Below are 18795 nucleotides of genomic sequence, written 5' to 3' on the forward strand. Positions count from 1 at the left end.
GCTCACGAGACGAATTTTTGCTGCGGGTTCCCCAGACTAGGGTTTGGAGTGTTTGGTGTGTGTAGAAGGAGCACAATCACGGTTCTGTTAAGTTGGAAATTGAGGCAGGTCACTATTGGCGACAGTGTTTCCCACGCCCCTAAAGCAACAGTTAATATTGTTCACAGTGACAGATTCAAATAGTAAATACAAGTAAAGGGACCATTTGCGAGATGTGGATAGGCTCAAGGGAAAATAATAATAATAATTTTATATATTCCATAATAATTATATTTATATATTATATAATACATAAATATTATTGTTGTTATTATTATATTCTTTTGAGCCTACCCACATCTTACAAATTGTCCTTTCATTTTCTTCCCTTCAAACTCCCCTTTTAATGCACATACTTGCGTTTTGTCTTTGGATCCTGACTGTGGGTCTCCTTTTTGAACCTGAGTATGGCACTCTCACTATGGTCTCTCAACTCCTCAATTATGCAACTGAAAACATCAGATTCATTAATAAGAATGAGGAAAGAACTTACTCAGAAACAGTCATGCCCCGACTTCCACCTTCACTTTCTACGCTTGATCAGTAAATGAATGGACCCCTGCCTCCTAGGAAGACTGCATCAACCTTAGGAGATCCTGACCTGCATGACCCCGGAGACTCATTTACATCTCCTTTTTAGTAGGCTTTAGCTGAGAGCTGGCTCACAAAAGAATGAGCCAGTCTGTGGAGAGACAGCAAGACGGACTTCGGTTTTCCCGGACTACAAAGCAATTTCTGGGGCCTCTGATATACCCACCTTGGCCGTTAGCATGTGTACCCCGTGGTGTGGTTCCTGGGCCCCAGATCCCTTAATCTATTTCTTGCCACTAGAGAAACTAGATGTCCCCTCGCTCCTCTTAGGCTAACCTATTCCTATGTAACAGAGTTACAGAGTGGGGCTTGTCCTCTGTGTCTCCCTGGGGGTGCTCTGGGTTTGTGCGGTCTCCCAAAAAGGCAAATCCTATCAGGACCTAGGCCCGGACCCACAGAGAACGTCTGTGCCAGGCCATTGTTGTAGAACAACGAGTGTTGGAGGACTGTGTCCTTTTGTTATTTCTTTGCTGGAAGGTTGTTCTCCAATAAATTCTGTATATCTGCACCTGTGTTGCTGGTGACCCGTGCCCCCTTGCATGACACTGATCATATCCAACACAATTTTGAAAGCCACTTTTGGTAGTTGGTAGATATTGAGAAATGAGAAAAAGGAAGAGATAAGAAAAAAAAAATACTTTCAGTCTTGCAACTGTGTCTGTATCTGTCTAAGGCCTCTCATAGGCTGCAGCTCATCTGTAGACTCCCAGGATTGGTACAGCGAAAAGAGAAGTGTAAGCTTCTAAGCGTAAGTTTTGGTTTACACACAGAAGTTCAAAGCCACAATTCCTGTGTAACATTCAACTCCGTTAGTTCACTTTCATCTTTTTAAAAGAGTAATAATTTGGGGGGGGGATTCCTTTTCATAGCCTCGATGTCTGAAGAGGTTACTTACGCAGACCTCAATTTTCAGGACTCCGGTAGAAAGAAAAGTATCCAGGAGTTTGGCACAGTTGGAATCAAAGGTAAGACGCTGAGCTTGGGAGGTGTTGCAGGTTGATAGGAGTGGAAGGGTAGAAGGCCTTAGGTATTAGTGAATTGACCATGATCCTTCAGTGTGAATTTATTTATTTTTTTTAATGTTTATTTATTTATTTTGCGAGAGAGAGAGTGAAAGAGAGAGAGAGAGAGAGCATAAACGGGGCAGGGGCAGGGAGAGAGAGGGAGAGATTAATCCCAAGCAAGCTCTGCTCTGTCAGCACAGAGCCCACGTTGGGGCTCGAACCTACGAACTGTGAGATCATGACCTGAGCAGAGATCAAGAGTCAGACGCTTGACCGACTGAGCCGCCCAGGTGCCCCTCCATGAAATTTTAAATTAAGCCTCTCATTTTGACCAAAGCTACTAATGTACAAAATGATTATAAAGGGTTTTTCTTTTTAAAATTTTTTTTCAACGTTTATTTATTTTTGGGACAGAGAGACAGAGCATGAACGGGGGAGGGGCAGAGAGAGAGGGAGACACAGAATCGGAAACAGGCTCCAGGCTCCGAGCCATCAGCCCAGAGCCTGAAGCGGGGCTCGAACTCATGGACAGTGAGATCGTGACCTGGCTGAAGTCGGACGCTTAACCGACTGCGCCACCCAGGCGCCCCTAAAGGGTTTTTCTTAAAGGTGCTAATTAGTACATCAAACCCTCCATCTTCTGCGAATTTTCTGTGTTTTAACATCACACTCAAGATGATTGGGATAGACTCATATTTTGATTTTACTGGATGGTGAAATATTTTTTTTTTCCTCAGTGAAATGAAGTCTTAGAACAAGAAGCACATGTTGCCCAGGAGAGCCATGGTCGTGCATATTCTTCTTTTTGCTAAGAAAACGCTAGTCACAAATACAATAAGAAAACTGGCTCTCATTCCCCCCCGGCCCATGTGACAAGCACTATCCTATTTGTCTTATGACATAATCCTGGGCATCGCCGTTTTTCAGCAGAGAAACAAGGGTTCAGTGAGGACAGGGTGTGCTTGAGTGTCACATGTATGTCTGGGGATTGGGGAAGCCTCTCTACTTTATTGACCTGCCGGAATTATGGAGGAGAGGGTTCGGAACTGATCAGAGGTGAATAACTCATTTGACCCTTTGAAGCTCTGTGCTCTCATCTATAAAATAGGATAACAAGGGGCGCCTGGGTGGCGCAGTCGGTTAAGCGTCCGACTTCAGCCAGGTCATGATCTCGCGGTCCGTGAGTTCGAGCCCCGCGTCGGGCTCTGGGCTGATGGCTCAGAGCCTGGAGCCTGTTTCCGATTCTCTGTCTCCCTCTCTCTCTGCCCCTCCCCCGTTCATGCTCTGTCTCTCTCTGTCCTAAAAAATAAATAAACGTTGAAAAAAAAATTTTAAAATAGGATAACAATACCTGCTTAATTATGAGCTTGCAGCCATAATTTAGTGTATGCTAATTGTGCCCTTTTGAAAAAGACTAACATGTTTAATGATTATTTTGTGAGGTTTCAATGAAAGATAGATAAATAAAGATGGGAAATACACCAATAAAAGGTTTTCTTTTTTTAATGTTCATTTCTTTTTGAGAGAGAGAAGCGGGGGAGGGACAGAGAGGGAGAGAGAGAGAAAGAATCCCAAGCAGGCTCCACACTGCCGGTACAGAGCCTGACAAGGGGCTTGAACCCACAAACTGCGAGTTCATGACCTGAGCCCCAACCAAGAGTCAGAAGCTTAGTCAACTGAGCCACCCAACTGCCGGTAAAATGTTTTCTTCTTGGCCACGATTTCATTCATCATTTTTTGCTTATTCATTTAACCTAGTACATATTTCTTTAATATTTAAAGTTGACCACACTTGTTTTTTTTTTAATGTTTTTTCATGTTTACTTATTTCTGAGAGAGAGAGAGAGAGAGAGAGAGGCAGACTGCAAGCAGGAGGGGGGCAGAGAGAGAGGGAGACACAGAATCCGAAGCAGGCTCCAGGCTCTGAGCTGTCGGCACAGAACCCGATGCGGGGCTCGAACCCACAAACTGTGAGATCGTGACCTGAGCCAAAGTCGATCGCTTAATGGACTGAGCCACCCAGGTGCCCCAAGTTAACCATATTTTCAGTTCCAGGTGCCAAAAATGAAAATGAGAGGCTCTCAAAAAGAATGACAACAATAAATAAGGTCAAGAAGATTTTTCGGAAAGGCGTATTAAAAGGAATTTAACTTCTGTTACTTTTAACTGCTCCAATTTGACCATTACCATCTGAGAAATCAAATTTTGTTCAGAGAAGGATGTTAAGCAGTCCTCTGTAGCAATATGTAATTACATAGGAGTGCATGAACTTCAGACTGAAAGGTGAGGAAGTTTTCTTTAACATTAAACTATAATGGTAGATAAAGAGTGAGATAATAGTGTTTAGATCTACAAATTCGAATTTTGTGAATGAACGTGTTATCACACTGTTAGACATATTATTCATAAAATCAGATTATATCACATCTCATTAGCTTACTGTTAGGTCTATTCATTCTTTGAATGATGAGATAATAGCTCAGGGAATATTATGGTTGAATGGGGATAGAGCTCTTTTTCATAAATCTTTACTTAATTTAGTTTCCCTAGTATGGGTTACATTTTGGATTAAATTTTCTCATTTTATATATGGCATTTAAGAAGTGACTGCTTTGGGGGCGCCTGAGTGGCTCAGTTGGTTAAGCGTCTGACTTGGACTCAGGTTATTATCTCACCGTTCGTGTGTTCCAGCCCCACGTCGGGCTCTGTGCTGACAGCTCGGAGCCTGGAGCCTGCTTAGGATCCTGTGTCTCCCTCTCTCTCTGCCCAATCCCCGCTCGTGCTCTGTCTCTTTCTCTCTCTCTCAAAAATAAATAAACATGAAAAAAATTTTTTTTAATTTAAAAAGAAGTGACTGCTTTGGTTGAACTGTTCAGCAGAACTTAATAGTTTGATACTTGATTTCAATGTGATTTTATAGCCATATGATGCAGTTAATGTTTCCAGAATCTAACTCATCATTTAGAAAAGGAAAAAACAATGTTTACTGGAGGCTACAAAATACTCATATACATACACACACCACAATTCTGGTATGTTAAGCCTAATTATTAGAGAAAAGAAAAGAGAAAGAAAAGAAAAGAGAAAGAAAAGAAAAGAGAAAGAAAAGAAAGAAAGGGAGGGTGAGAGAGGAAGGGGGGAGAGGGAGAAAGGAAAGGAAAGGAAAGGGGAGGAAAAGTGTGTGTGTGTGTGTGTGTGTGTGTGTCTGAAAGACAGAAACAGAGAGAAAAAAGAGAGACAGAGAAAACTTTAAAAAATGTCATTTGGGGGGCGCCTGGGTGGCGCAGTCGGTTAAGCGTCCGACTTCAGCCAGGTCACGATCTCGCGGTCCGTGAGTTCGAGCCCCGCGTCGGGCTCTGGGCTGATGGCTCAGAGCCTGGAGCCTGTTTCCGATTCTGTGTCTCCCTCTCTCTCTGCCCCTCCCCCGTTCATGCTCTGTCTCTCTCTGTCCCAAAAATAAATAAACGTTGAAAAAAAAATTTTAAAAAAATGTCATTTGGGGAGCGCCTGGGTGACTTGGTTGGTTAAGTGTCCGACTTTGGCTCAGGTCATGATCTCAGGGTCCGTGAGTTCGAGCCCCGTGTCAGGCTCTGTGCTGACAGCTCAGAGCCTGGAGCCTGTTTCAGATTCTGTGCCTCCCTCTCTCTGACCCTCCCGCATTCATGCTCTGTCTCTCTCTGTCTCAAAAATAAACATTAAAAAAAAATTAAAAAAAAAAAAAAAAAACCCAGGCACCCGAGCCCTAGGAATGTGCTGCGCATTTTTTTTTTTTTTTTGTTACTTCACTATACTGCCTCTAAGTGTGTATGTTTCTTATCTACCACCTCTGTCAAGGAAAAAACGTCTTGGAAACATTTCATAAATTCGGCCTATAGATTCTAACTTCAAAATGTATTCTTAATGGATTCGTGGGCCATCACATTCTCTATTCCTAGTAAAACAAACTACTATCCTCTCTCAAATGGCATGCTACAATAGTTTTCTTGCTGTTCTCCCTGCTTCCAACACTGAGCCCTATGATGAATTTGTTGTCCAGAGGCAGTAACAGTGATCTTTCCAAAAAAACAAAACAAACAAACAAGCAAAACACAACTCAATTATTTTCCTGTCTTCATTAAACCTTTCCTGTTGAACAGAACTTTTGACTAATTGAATACATAAATAGACGAGAACATAATTCTTACGAAGATAGCACTTGAAGTCATATTTTTCACCTTAAATAAGATCTTGACGATATAGTTCTTTCACCGTTAACTATTGTTCAAAGTCTAAAAATCTGTTTTACATTATACTTTCAATTCTCTCTAAACTTCACAATGTTACAGCAGCAACTAAGAGATGTGGGACATAACACAGATCAGAAATATAATGAGCTTATCATGTTATTCCTGAATTATATTTTTGGAAACACGTAGTATCCATGTATATACCAATGATGATAATTTAAATCAGGTAGTGATTTAAAAATGAATAATTTATAATATAAAGTTTGCAATTCTTGTTTTTTTTTTTTTTTAAATAGGGAAACGATCTATTTGAGGGTTTCTGTGTTTAGCAAAAGAGAAACATCCAACAGAAGTTTGTTGCTAATAATATGAAGAAATTCGGATGTAGAAATGATATCGATCTGGCCTACGGTTTGGCTGAAGGGAGGACACACGGAGACATTACAAGAGACAGTCTATCAATTATTATCAATTCCACAGCCAAATTCTCAGGATCTGGGGAGGAAGAACCTAAATAACAAATGATTTTCTTTGACCATCACAATCATCTACTCAAGACAGGATTGCTCTGATTGACCTCTCTATTAGTCACCAGCTCCCCCTTTCCCCCACATTTGTACAGAAAAGATACATTATATATTATACATTGGTTTTCTCAAGTCTCCTTTTTAAATCCCATCTTTGCCTCCTTGTGTCTTGGATCAGCCTACCCATTAACGGCCTCTCCTGTGAGAACGAGTTTGCGTGCAAAACAATTAGCAACATGTTTTTTACTTATTCTTTGAAAAGCTATTTTTAAATGGCCTGGAGTTTTTACTCACTCCAGAGGCAGAAAGAAATAAAGGCAAAATGAATGAATGAATGAATGAATGAATGAATTATTCAAATGAAGATACATACCATTTCCGGCCTGTTTCCTCATTTTGCTTTCCACAGCACCTGCTGCTACTTCCCATGTGTGGCATCAGAGAGCCTTGGCTCTGATTCTCCTATGCCTTCTGCTGCTGATTGGACTAGGAATCTTAGGAAGCGTATGTACGTATTACCTATGTTTTGACGGAAAGGGAAAGACACTTAGAATTCTATGAGTTTCACAAGACAGCATACTCTTGATTTGAGGCTTTGGGATGATTGTAGGTGAGATACCCACAAAAGGTATTGACAGCTAGGTACTTAAATACGGTAGTCTGTTTCCCTCACTCCCGTGAAGTGACTCCTTCCCTCCATCGCCCATGGGCATAATACTAGTTCAGCAGAAAGGAGGTGATGGGTGGGTTGAGGGATTAAAATATTTTGTCATTTCTTTTCTTTTTCTTTTTTTTAACCTCAAGTTTACATAACTTTGAAGAAAGAAATGAGAAAATTGAATAAACTACAAAATATCAAAGAAGAACTTCAGAGAAATGTTTCTGTACAATTGATGCATAGCATGAATAGTTCCCAGATGATCAGGAACCTATCTCTCACACTGCAAGAAATAGCCACCAAATTATGTCATGAGCTTTACCAAAGAGAACCAGGTAATCCTATATTCCTCTGTGAGCTATTTATTAGACAATGAACAAAACCTTGGAGTCACTGAGAATTATTTCATCAAAAGCTAGCAGCCTTTCCCTGGGATGCCATTATTTGGAGAGAGGAATTAAACGTACTTGACAAAGGACTCACTGTGCAAAGAAAAATAAGAAAATAACAACTGTAGGGGCGCCTGGGTGGCGCAGTCGGTTAAGCATCCGACTTCAGCCAGGTCACGATCTTGCGGTTCGTGAGTTCAAGCCCTGCGTCAGGCTCTGGGCTGATGGCTCAGAGCCTGGAGCCTGTTTCCGATTCTGTGTCTCCCTCTCTCTGCCCCTCCCCCGTTCATGCTCTGTCTCTCTCTGTCCCAAAAATAAATACACGTTGAAAAAAAAAATTTATAAAAAAAAAAAAGAAAATAACAACTGTAGGCCCCAAATTATCAGAGGATAGCAACTAATAAAATATTAGACCACATACAGTTTCTCTAATCTGAAATTTACTATTATTCTCGGCACTGAGGTCAATAGAAAATAAGAAGGAGAGGATAAGTCACCTCTTTATATCCTTCTTAAAGGATAGAAGAGAAGGTCTTTATAGGTGACCTTGTTCCTAAACGTCAGTCAATGTTTGATGAGAATCAATAGCAAAGAAAACTTAGTTAAGTCTTGCCATTCGAATCGGGAGTAATTGGTCTTTCAATATCTCTAAAGTTCCTATAGTTATTATAACTAAAATATGTTCTTTGTGCTTTTGAAAACCCCCCCCCAAGTATTCAATGTCAGACAGCCAGAAACGCCCTAGTTGGAGATGGGTTGATGCAGGCTGCGGGGTTGATTCTTACCACACAATGTTCTTGTGATTAGCTTTCATTGCCATGTAGTAATTTAAAAAATGACAAAGAGAGACAAGTAAATTAATTCATCATTATTCTGGACTCCGGAGTTAAGAAAATACACTGGAATACCCTGGACATTTAATTTGAAACGTATTGTTCAGATTATGCTTTGGACGCACCGCGGTGGTATACAGGGACCTGGAACACAAGATCCAGGTTCTTCACCTTTCATGTAAAAGCGAGAAAGACAAGTAAATTTGGTAAATTCAACACAGAGGGCAATGGGAATAATGAGAGTAATGAAGATCGTCGACCCAAACCAAATGAAACTACGTTCTTCTTTCAGAGCACAAATGTAAACCTTGCCCAAAGAAGTGGATATGGCACGAGGACAGCTGTTACCTAGTAACTAAGAATTATGTAACATGGCAAAAGAATGCCATGTTCTGTTCTGCTCAAAATGCCAGCCTATTGGTGATTAAGAACAAAAGTGTATTGGTAAGATCCCCTGTATCTCTGCCTGGGAAGAAGGAAGTCACTTTTCCCATCATAGAATAGAGAGGATTGAGGCGTGTTGGAGAAAATTTGTGCTAATCCAGACATGATTCTCACTTATTTTAATTAGGGTGTGAGGTGACTGACACTTAGGACGTTTATCGCGAGGTAGTATATCCGAGGTGTGATCCCAAACCGTAGCTTAGGACCTTAACATCCATGGACTCTCAGAGGTTGGGCAGATGGGTAGATTTGGGGTACCCAGAATCTTTTGGGCTGTGAGCCTTTCCAAACCACAACTTCAGAATCAACTCTCAGAACACGATTTCTGAGAATTTACCTAAAAAAAATAGAAGACCTGGAAATCATTCTTAAGGGTTACCAATTCCATAAAATTTACATCGAGAAGATTCTTTGTTTCTACCATTTTGTATTTTTTTAACTAAGAGAAAAAGTCAACGCCACAACCTACAATAAGAAGATAGGTTGGATAACATATGTATAAAATAGTAGGGATTAAGATGGGATGTCAAAGGCAAGTGCCAAGCAGATATGTTATACTGATTCCCTGGGTTCCAAGAAAAGTGAGTTCTGTAGAAGATGTATGTGTGTACTTATGTATTTATATTTATTCATTTTCTTTTTCTCTAATATCTAAGTGGTATCTCCATACCATTACGTATTCCTCGGCATTTCTGTTCTCTTGGATAATATTCATAATATTATTATGAATAATAATTGGATAATATTGGATAATATTATTTAAGGAAAAAAACTCATGTTCCCAAAAGTCTCGGCTTCCCTACTATGACAATCTTTGTCCGCCTTGATAGCAACAGGGGAAAGGAAACTATGGTCGCTTCTACACCCCGTCCTTCTCAAAGGATCCACTCATAGTTGTTTACTCAAAAAAAAAAAAAATGTCTGGATATGAGTGAGAAAACCTTACTTTGGCTACAAAAGTCTGGACTGGATCTAAATTCTAGTCTGTAACCACTTCTCGTCTGACTTTGCTATGTTTTTCTCCTGCTTTTCCTGTTTCTCTTAACTTGTGTTTTAGTGGTTAACCACCTCCTTTGCCCCTAGACTACTGCTCTATATTTGAATCTTGAAGTTGGTGAACTTCACAGAGCCTAAGTTAAAGTAATGCATGGACCGGTAGATACTTTCCCAAGTGAAGCAGTAAATGATATATAAGTGTTGCAGGGAATCTTCTAGTAAGGGGCACTTTGTTTCCTTTGTTTTCTAATGACCTCAAAAAGTAGTAGTATAATGTCAAAAGACGTTACCTTAAAATAGTAATTTGTCACAAATTATGTTGTGAAGTAATACACAGAAATGGGAGACAATTGTTTTTGTTTTCAACCTCTATTTCTTGTAGGAATTTGTAAAATCCAGGAACTTACGTAAATACTGGCTGGGGTTATCTCCCAGAAAATATTATGCAGATTACAAGATAGTGGATGAGACAATTTTCTCCTCTGACTGGTAAGTCTTTATTCTTATTGAACTTTTGTAGTTGGTTGGAGTAAAGGTGTGCTCTCCATTAGCATTATAGATTACAATTTAAACGAGCTGTGGTTGAAATTGCACCCTCAACATCTTCAATGCGCTTAATGATGCAAAAACATTGCCCACAAACGTCTTCTCATTATCTTGACAGGTCACTAGTGAACGTATTTGTAGTAGTACAGTAAAAGGGAATTCTCGTGAGACTTTTAACTCAGCAAATTATAGAGGCCAACAAAATTCACTGGGCTCTACCCTCGTGCTTAAAATTTGACTAAGTGCTGAGATTCAAAGGTGAAAGAAAGACTGATTCTTCCCTTCATTACTTAACCATTGATTATATGTACAGACTAAACAATTCTATATATAAAAAGGACAGAATGTGATAAATCCTTCAGTAAGAATACATAGAACAACCGAAGATAAATTTTAGCTCTGAAATTTGTGTTGTAAACGACATTTAAAATGGCCGTTTTGAGTGAAAAATTTAGAGATAGACTAAAACACTTCCAGCAAAGAGGATAAAATGAGCATGGGCATGGTATATTACATATATGGCATACATAAAATATTTTGTCATGTAATATATTAAGAAAGTGCTCAGGGGCGCCTGGGTGGCTCAGCCGGTTAAGCGGCCGACTTCGGCTCAGGTCATGATCTCGCGGTCCGTGAGTTCGAGCCCCGCGTCAGGCTCTGTGCTGACAGCTCAGAGCCTGGAGCCTGTTTCAGATTCTGTGTCTCCCTCTCTCTGACCCTCCCCTGTTCATGCTCTGTCTCTCCCTGTCTCAAAAATAAATAAAACGTTAAAAAAAAAATTAAAAAAAAAAAGAAAGTGCTCATAACTATACCGTTATAAATTGATTCATATGTTATATTTGTTCTACCCGTAATGAGGGGAGGAGAGACAGACAAAGCACATATAAAAACAATGTCAAATTTCCCATTTGTATTTTATAATGCCTGAAAATTGGGAAAGAGACAGGATTAGACTAAAGAAAGAAACCAGAACATCAACCTGCAGTATACTGCCACAAGCCCACACATTTATACATATTTGTCGGCTGAGGACACGTCAAGCAGGTATGATTGCAGGGCAGTTATGTTGGGGTCCAGCCACACTAAGTACCCTGAGTTTCCTGCACACTCCTCACAGTGGGCCAGAAGCAAATGCAAGTATTGATGTATTTGTTTTGTTTTTTTGTTTTCCTTCAGATAGAAATAGTAGATGTAAGAATATGGGTCAGGAAGACTAAGCAGCTGTGTCTTTGGGAGTTTGCAATGACGGAATAAAGGGGGTGATACTATGTGTACAAACGGAGGACAGAAGGATATATATTTTTAAAATCTCATATGGGGTAAAGGACTAGCGGTAAAGGTAATGCGTACATCAGGAGAGAGTACAGATGAAATCTTGTTTTGAAAAAGAAGAATTTCCATGAGTTTATTTGTTATTATTGCTAATGGGAAGATAATCTATGGTGGAGTAGAAAGCATAGTATATATTTTTAATTATTAAGAAATAACACCAAAATAAAAAAGTATATAATAACATATATACGTTATATACTTATATACGTATATAATATATAATTATATATGAGTGTATATATGTGTATATATGGATGTATATGAATATATATGAATATGTATGTATATGAATATATATGAATATACATATATGTATGTATATATGAATGTATATACATGTGTATATATGAATGTATATTTCATTTTGTTTTTTATTAATAATGTTATTTTTGCGATTTATTTCTGGAAAGGGGTTGTGATCAATGACATCTGTATTATGTCACTTCCAATAAGGAAATTTCACTTTTGAAAATTTAACTGATGAACTTATTTATTTGTTATGAACTGATGAGCTTACTTATTAATCATTAATAATGATTATTGGTGATCATTATTTGTTGACCCAAGCATTGATACTACATTTTTTTCCCAAAAGATAATATTTTCAATCTATAAGTTTGTCTTGGATGCATAGTCCTTGCCTTATATTAGGAGCTGGTAATTATTCAGAACTTCAGAATAAAATCTCTGAAAAAATGGCTTGGGGGGAAATGTCACTTGGAGACGATGTTGAACTGAGGGTGTCACATATTAGGTTAATTCTTGATTTGAGTGATTATGAAAAATATTTGAAGAGACATTGTCGAAGACTTACTACTGCGGCCAGACTGGAGAATCTAATAGAATTGTATTACTCTAAATCATATTAAGTATTGGAGAAAGGAGGCGGTACCATCTGGAAGTAAAAGACAGCAAATATTCCAGGTGTAAAAAAACAGAAGAGGCAGGCTGAAATAAGATAGCATTAGCTATTGCATATCTGCTGATACATATGAGTAGCCGGGATACTCTTCATGCTCCAAATAATAATTAAAATGTATTTTTGTTTTAATTTTTTTTTCAACGTTTATTTATTTTTGGGACAGAGAGAGACAGAGCATGAACGGGGGAGGGGCAGAGAGAGAGGGAGACACAGAATCGGAAACAGGCTCCAGGCTCCGAGCCATCAGCCCAGAGCCTGACGCGGGGCTCGAACTCCCGGACCGCGAGATCGTGACCTGGCTGAAGTCCGACGCTTAACCGACTGCGCCACCCAGGCGCCCCTAAAATGTATTTTAGACAAGGGAGACCCAGGAGCAATGATGTGGTGGAAAAGTAATTTTGTTTCCTGTGAATCCATTCCAAACTTTCTACTTGCTGAGCGCATTCTTTCTTTTCTCTTTTAGGTTTGTAGGAAATACAAAGGACGTCGATGACACCATGTTTTGTGGATATATAGACACAATATATGTTTCCTATACACTCTGCTCTGACTCAAAGAATATTATATGTGAGAAGCTGGCTAACCCAGTGAAGATTGAGAACACACTAATGAGTGAAATACCATATGAAAAATATGATTAGTGCAAGTAATTTGCTATTATGCTGCCATTTAGGCAAGTGCACGGAGCATACATCTTGTGGCCCGCACAAATGGAGTACAGATGCTATGAGACTAAATCTCTGCCTCTCTCCTAACCATGTACATTTGTAAACCTTCTTTCTCCTCATTGGCTATGGAACAGGAGCCTAAAGTCATACCTTATCATCTAGATACAGGCTCAATTTATGTTGAGCACGAATTCAGTGGGTTGGGTGAATATACAGAAAACTGAAGCTAACTTTTCCCGCTTTTCCAGAAATAACAAGGCAAATACCCACCTTATAGAACATCAGGGAAAATGAAAACTAGGAATTAATTGTATCGAAAGGACAGTACATCACGAGCAACTGGAATTTATGCTGGTAATACTGTGGTAGGGTCCCCTCCCTAAGGAGAGAGAAAAAAAGTAACCTGGCTATGCGCCTACGTGACAATATCTCTCGTGACCTTGTACACTGAGACTACTTAATCGACTATATGTTTGTGTGTGTTGCCGTATATGGGAAACAAAGAAATAGAAAACTATGCCACATGACGTTCGGTGCTCAGTTCTTCGGGTACGAACCCAACTGAGCAGTGCTGGCACGAATAAAGTTGCTTCCTGGAAATTCAAAAGCCTCAGTGTTACAACTCTGTGCGAGAATCTTGCTACAATACAGGTTGACTTACATGTTAGGAAAAAAAACATAAGAAAGAGAAAGAAAAAATTTATTTTAATAGATGTGGAAAAGCATTTGAGAAAACGTAATACCTAATCTCTCAGGAAACTTGAAGCAGATTTTCCTAATCTGCTAAAGGAAGGTGACATCAAAAGAGCGAAAAGAAAAACAAACCAAACAAAGGACTAATAACCACCTGTAAACCTAACACCATGCTTGTGGTAAAAAAGTGAATGTTTTGCTTTTGAGCTCCGGACCCAGATCAGAATGGCCTTTAGCATTTTGTTCAGTAACCTGGAGACCCTGGCAGTAAAATGAGGCAAGGAAAATAAATTTAAATATGTAAAACATGAGAAAGGAAGAAATAAAACATTTTTATTTGTAGCTAATATATTTGCGTATGTGTGTGCGTAAAAACGATATAACTTATAAACCATTAGAATACATAATTTATCAGAGTTGTTGGATAAAGCCTCAAAATACAATGTCAGGGTGTAACATCAATCATATTTCTGTAGGTTAGCAGGAAACCATGAAAAAAATTTAAAAAGCAATATCATTTATAACAGCATCCCAAAATAAAATAGTCATAAATGTAATAAAATGCGGAAAACATTCTGCCCAATCCTGGTTCCTTCCCCTCTCTTGCACTGAGGGTGCTCCCTAATAACCACCCCCCACCCCAGCTCGCTAACCTTGATTTCAGAATCTGCTTCCTGGGAAACCAAGCATGCAAGTGTTGCTGACAAAATAAAAGAAAACCTTAATAAGTGGAGAGGTAACCATGCACTTGGATTGGAACACTCTATATATTCTTGGGATGTAAAGTCTCCCAAATTTACCTCTACAGTCAATACAGTCCCTGAACATTTCATATAATTTTTTTTTTTAGAATGTGACATGCCAATTGTAAAACTAGCATAGAAATGCATGATTTAGAATAGCCAAGACAACATTGGAAAGAAGAATGTTTGCAGAAATTACAGTATCGAATACCAATACTTACTTTAATGCCATGGTAAAAAAAAAAAAAAAAACCAGAATGATTTAATACCAGGATAGATATATATCCACAGGACTAGACGAAGAATCCAAAAGAAAAAAAAAAGGCTCATGTGCATACAATTGGCTTATTTGTATACAAAAATAGTTATCGCTGCCATTAGAGGTAGAAAATGATTGTCTTTTCAATAAATGGAGTTGAATCAATTGAATGTCAGCATGGAAAGAAATGACACATCCTATCTACCTTATACGATACATAAATATTAATTCAAAATGGATCATAGAACTAAATCTGAAAGCTCAAACTATAAAGCTTCTAGTTAAAACATAAGAGAATATCTTCATGGCTTTACAACAGACAAAGACTTCTCAGGATGAAATAAACACTAACAATAAAAAGAAAGGAAAATTAGGCTTCACTAAAAATAACAGTGTTAAGAAAGGGAAGATGCGGGGCGCCTGGGTGGTGCAGTCGGTTAAGCGTCCGACTTCAGCCAGGTCACGATCTCGTGGTCTGGGAGTTCGAGCCCCGCGTCGGGCTCTGGGCTGATGATGGCTCAGAGCCTGGAGCCTGTTTCCGATTCTGTGTCTCCCTCTCTCTCTGCCCCTCCCCCGTTCATGCTCTGTCTCTCTCTGTCCCAAAAATAAATAAACGTTGAAAAAAAAAATTAAAAAAAAAAAAAAGGGAAGATGCAAGTTACCCTTGGAAAGACACGTATGTGCTGGGTTGAATGAATATAATACACACATATCCAAATTTATATAGGACTTATAGTCAGGGTAGAATTACAAGTTAGTAATTAAAAAAAAACTCTAAAAAGTGGGCATGGGTGTCGGGGTGGCTCAGTCTGTCAAACATCTGACTTCTGTTCAGGTCATGATCTCACGGCTCGTGAGTTCGAGCCCCCACTCCTGGCTCTGTGCTGATAGCTCAGAGCCTGGAGCCTGCTTTAGATTTGTGTCCATCTCTCTCTGACCCTTCCTCACACTCTCTCTCTCTCTCTCTCTCTCTAAAAAAAAAATTAACATTAAAAAAAATTTAACGGACAGAAATGGGGCACCTTAGTAAGTTAAGCTCAGTAGGTTAAGCTCAGGTCCTGATCTCATGTTTCATGGGATTGAGCCCCACTTGGGCTCTGCATTGACAGTGTGGAGCCTGCTTGGAATTCTCTCTCTCCTTGTCTCTCTGCCTCTCAGGCTCTGTCTCTCAAAATAAATGAACATTTTACTTTTTAATTTTATTTTATTTTATTATTAAAAAAATTTTTTTTAACGTTTATTTACTTTTGAGAGACAGAGCGCAAGCAGGGGAAGGGCAGAGAGAGAGGGAGACACAGAATCTGAAGCGGGCTCCAGGCTCTGAGCTGTCAGCACAGAGCCGGACACGGGGCTCAAACCCATGAACAGTGAGATCATGACCTGAGGTGAAGTCAGACGCTTAACCAACTGAGCCACCCAGGCGCCCCTCAATGAACATTTTTTAAAAATGGGCAGAAAGACTTCAAGAGTCACTTCCTGAAAGAAGACATTCAAATGGCCATGAAATCATAGGGGAAAAAATGTGCTCAACATCATTATTCGCCATATAAAAAATTGAAAATAAAAATACAGTGAGGTCCTGGTACTCCTACCAAAATGGCTGAAACTGAAGGCCGGCAACACTAAATATCAACAGAAATGTGTTATATGCTGCATTTTCTGTGGTCAAATTAGCATCAAAATTCCTGTCTGGGAAATACATGTCCCAGAATCCCTTTCCCTGTTTAGGTCATTGTCAGAGATGGGCCATGAGAGGAACTCAAGGGATAACTGGAAGATAAAACTGAGGCAGAGATCATTAATCTCAAAAGGATGTTGGAGTCAAACCGAATGGGAGGTGGATGCTGAAGGGTCTGGTAGGCCCCAGACCATCATCTATCTCCTCCTTCTCCACACCCAGTTACTCCATCTTTATCAATTCTTACTCTGCCAACCAAGAGTACCTAAAGGTCTATTAACAGGTATGTGACTTCAGTCCCACAAAGCAGCTTCCTCAGACATGGTGATTCCTGACAGACAGTGACTTTTGTGGAGAAACCATTTTCCACAGACACAATTGCTTCCTCAAAGGTAGCATCTCCTTCAAAGGTGGCTTCCACAAAGGAGTAGATTCCACAGTCTTCTCCTAAAGCTCCTGTTTTGCAGTCCCAATCTGGAATCCAGATGAACTTGACCACTTGGAATTTTACCCCGTCCAGATTGTGGTAGACTGAAAAATGACAAACTCAGGATAATAGGACTTAATCCCTAGAACCTGCAAATGTTAATTTGTAAGGAAAAAAAAAAAAAAGGATCAATGGAGGTGTGATTCCATTAAAAATCTTGGCATGTGGAGATTATCCTGGATTATCGAGGTAGGCCCTAAATCTAATCACATCATTTGAGAACTTCCATCATTTGAGACTATATGGTTCCCAACTCTCTGCTCTTTCCTCTTATGAATATCATACATCCCCACCTTTGCTGTGTTTATTTAGTAGGAGTACACTTTCTCAGCTAATTGTCACTTTTGGCCATGTGACGATTTGCTCAAACAATTGCAAACAGATGTAGTAATATGCTACTTCCTTCAGAAATTTTATATGTCCTTGCATATTTTGCTTCACTTTATTCCTTCCACCTTTGCCATGTAGAAGGGACAATGTCTTCGAATGACACATTGACAAATATGGACATAATAAATAGACACAGGATATTCCATCCCAAAATAATAGAATACACATTCTTCTCAAGTGCACATGGAATATTCTCCAGAATAGATCACATATTAGGCCATAAAACACACCTCAGTAAATTTAAGAAGATTGAAATCATACCACGCATCTTTTCTGACCACAACAGTATGCAACTGGAAACAAATCACAAGAACAAAACTGGAAAAAAGCACAAACACACAGCGACTAAACATCATGCTATTAAACAGCCAATGGGTCGTTGGAGCAATCAAAGAAGAAATGAAAAAATATATGGAGACAAGTGAAAATGACTACACAATGGTGCACAATTTCTGGAACACAGTGAAAGCAGTTCTAAGAAAGAAGTATATACAGGCCTACCTCAATAAACAAGAAAAAATCAAATATACCATCTAACCTCACTTCTAAAAGGACCATCAGAAGAACCAAGAAAGCCCCAGGTGAGTAGAAGAAAAGAAATCATGAAGATCCGAGCAGAAATAAATACAGACTAAAAAATAAATCAATGAAACCATGAGCTGATTCTTTGAAAAGACAAACTGTCACAGACTTTGAGTCTGGAGTTCCCTCTTGTCCAGCAAGAGAGCAGACACAGAAGTGAAAATGAGAGAGGCTAATGTCTGGGGCGGGGGGGGAGGGAGGAGACAAGAGCCCTGAGCAAGTGTCCTTTCTCCGTATGTATTAGAATCTTGAGAGTTTACATACGCGGTGAACATGCAGAAGAAAACAATCAGATAGTAACCATTAACTTGCGTGTGTAAGAAGCAAAGGGTTTGGGGGGCAAGTGGAGTACGAAGTTGTGATCAAAGCAACTTACAGTTGCACCAGAAAGAATAAAATGATATACTGACACCAGTTGGAAAGCGTTTTCCTGTAGGCGGTACAACTAATTGGCCGTTGTGTCTCAAGTTTAAGATGGATGGAGCATGCAGCTTTAAGGATAACAAGTTACTCGTCTCACTAGCTAACCTTGGGAGCTTTCCCCCTGCAGCGGTTTTACACCCTAAGCCTTGTTAACCCATTGGTGTAAGCGTACAGAATTCTTAAATTTATTTCCCACAGTAAACAAAATTCACAAACCCTTAATCAGAGTCATCAAGAAGAAAAGAGAAAGAACCCAAATAAATAAAATCAGAAACAAGAGGGTAGTAACAATTGACACCACAGAAATACAAAGGATGATAAGAAATACTATGGGGGCGCCTGGGTGGCTCAGTCATTTGAGCGTC

At 39.4% G+C, this 18795-nt stretch overlaps 1 protein-coding gene across 3 annotated transcripts; it reads left to right on the forward strand.

Moving 5' to 3' along the window:
* Positions 1-1382: 1382 nt before the first annotated feature.
* Positions 1383-14215, forward strand: CLEC12A (C-type lectin domain family 12 member A). 3 transcript variants are annotated; one of them, XM_045061354.1, is made up of 7 exons: positions 1450-1595; positions 3684-3917; positions 6797-6895; positions 7192-7380; positions 8560-8711; positions 10090-10196; positions 12971-14215. In XM_045061354.1, exons 2-7 carry the CDS (start codon positions 3899-3901, stop codon positions 13146-13148), a joined length of 744 nt encoding a protein of 247 aa, XP_044917289.1. In that variant the 5' UTR covers positions 1450-1595; positions 3684-3898; the 3' UTR covers positions 13149-14215. The 3 variants fall into 3 exon arrangements, with proteins under 3 accessions (XP_003988454.1, XP_044917290.1, XP_044917289.1); XM_003988405.4 differs by lacking the exon at positions 3684-3917 and having other exon boundaries at positions 1383-1595; XM_045061355.1 differs by lacking the exons at positions 3684-3917; positions 6797-6895 and having other exon boundaries at positions 1383-1595.
* Positions 14216-18795: the final 4580 nt, after the last annotated feature.

The sequence above is a fragment of the Felis catus genome, chromosome B4, assembly GCF_018350175.1.
Source record: "Felis catus isolate Fca126 chromosome B4, F.catus_Fca126_mat1.0, whole genome shotgun sequence".
Taxonomy (NCBI): domain Eukaryota; kingdom Metazoa; phylum Chordata; class Mammalia; order Carnivora; family Felidae; genus Felis; species Felis catus.

Excerpts from the sequence above, each read along its gene's own strand:
- CLEC12A (XM_003988405.4), top strand. The coding sequence starts at position 1,505 with ATGTCTGAAGAGGTTACTTACGCAGACCTCAATTTTCAGGACTCCGGT. Across the intron at positions 1,596-6,796 it reads TGGCACAGTTGGAATCAAAG|CACCTGCTGCTACTTCCCAT; the intron begins GTAAGACGCTGA and ends TGCTTTCCACAG. Across the intron at positions 6,896-7,191 it reads AGGAATCTTAGGAAGCGTAT|TTTACATAACTTTGAAGAAA; the intron begins GTACGTATTACC and ends TTTAACCTCAAG.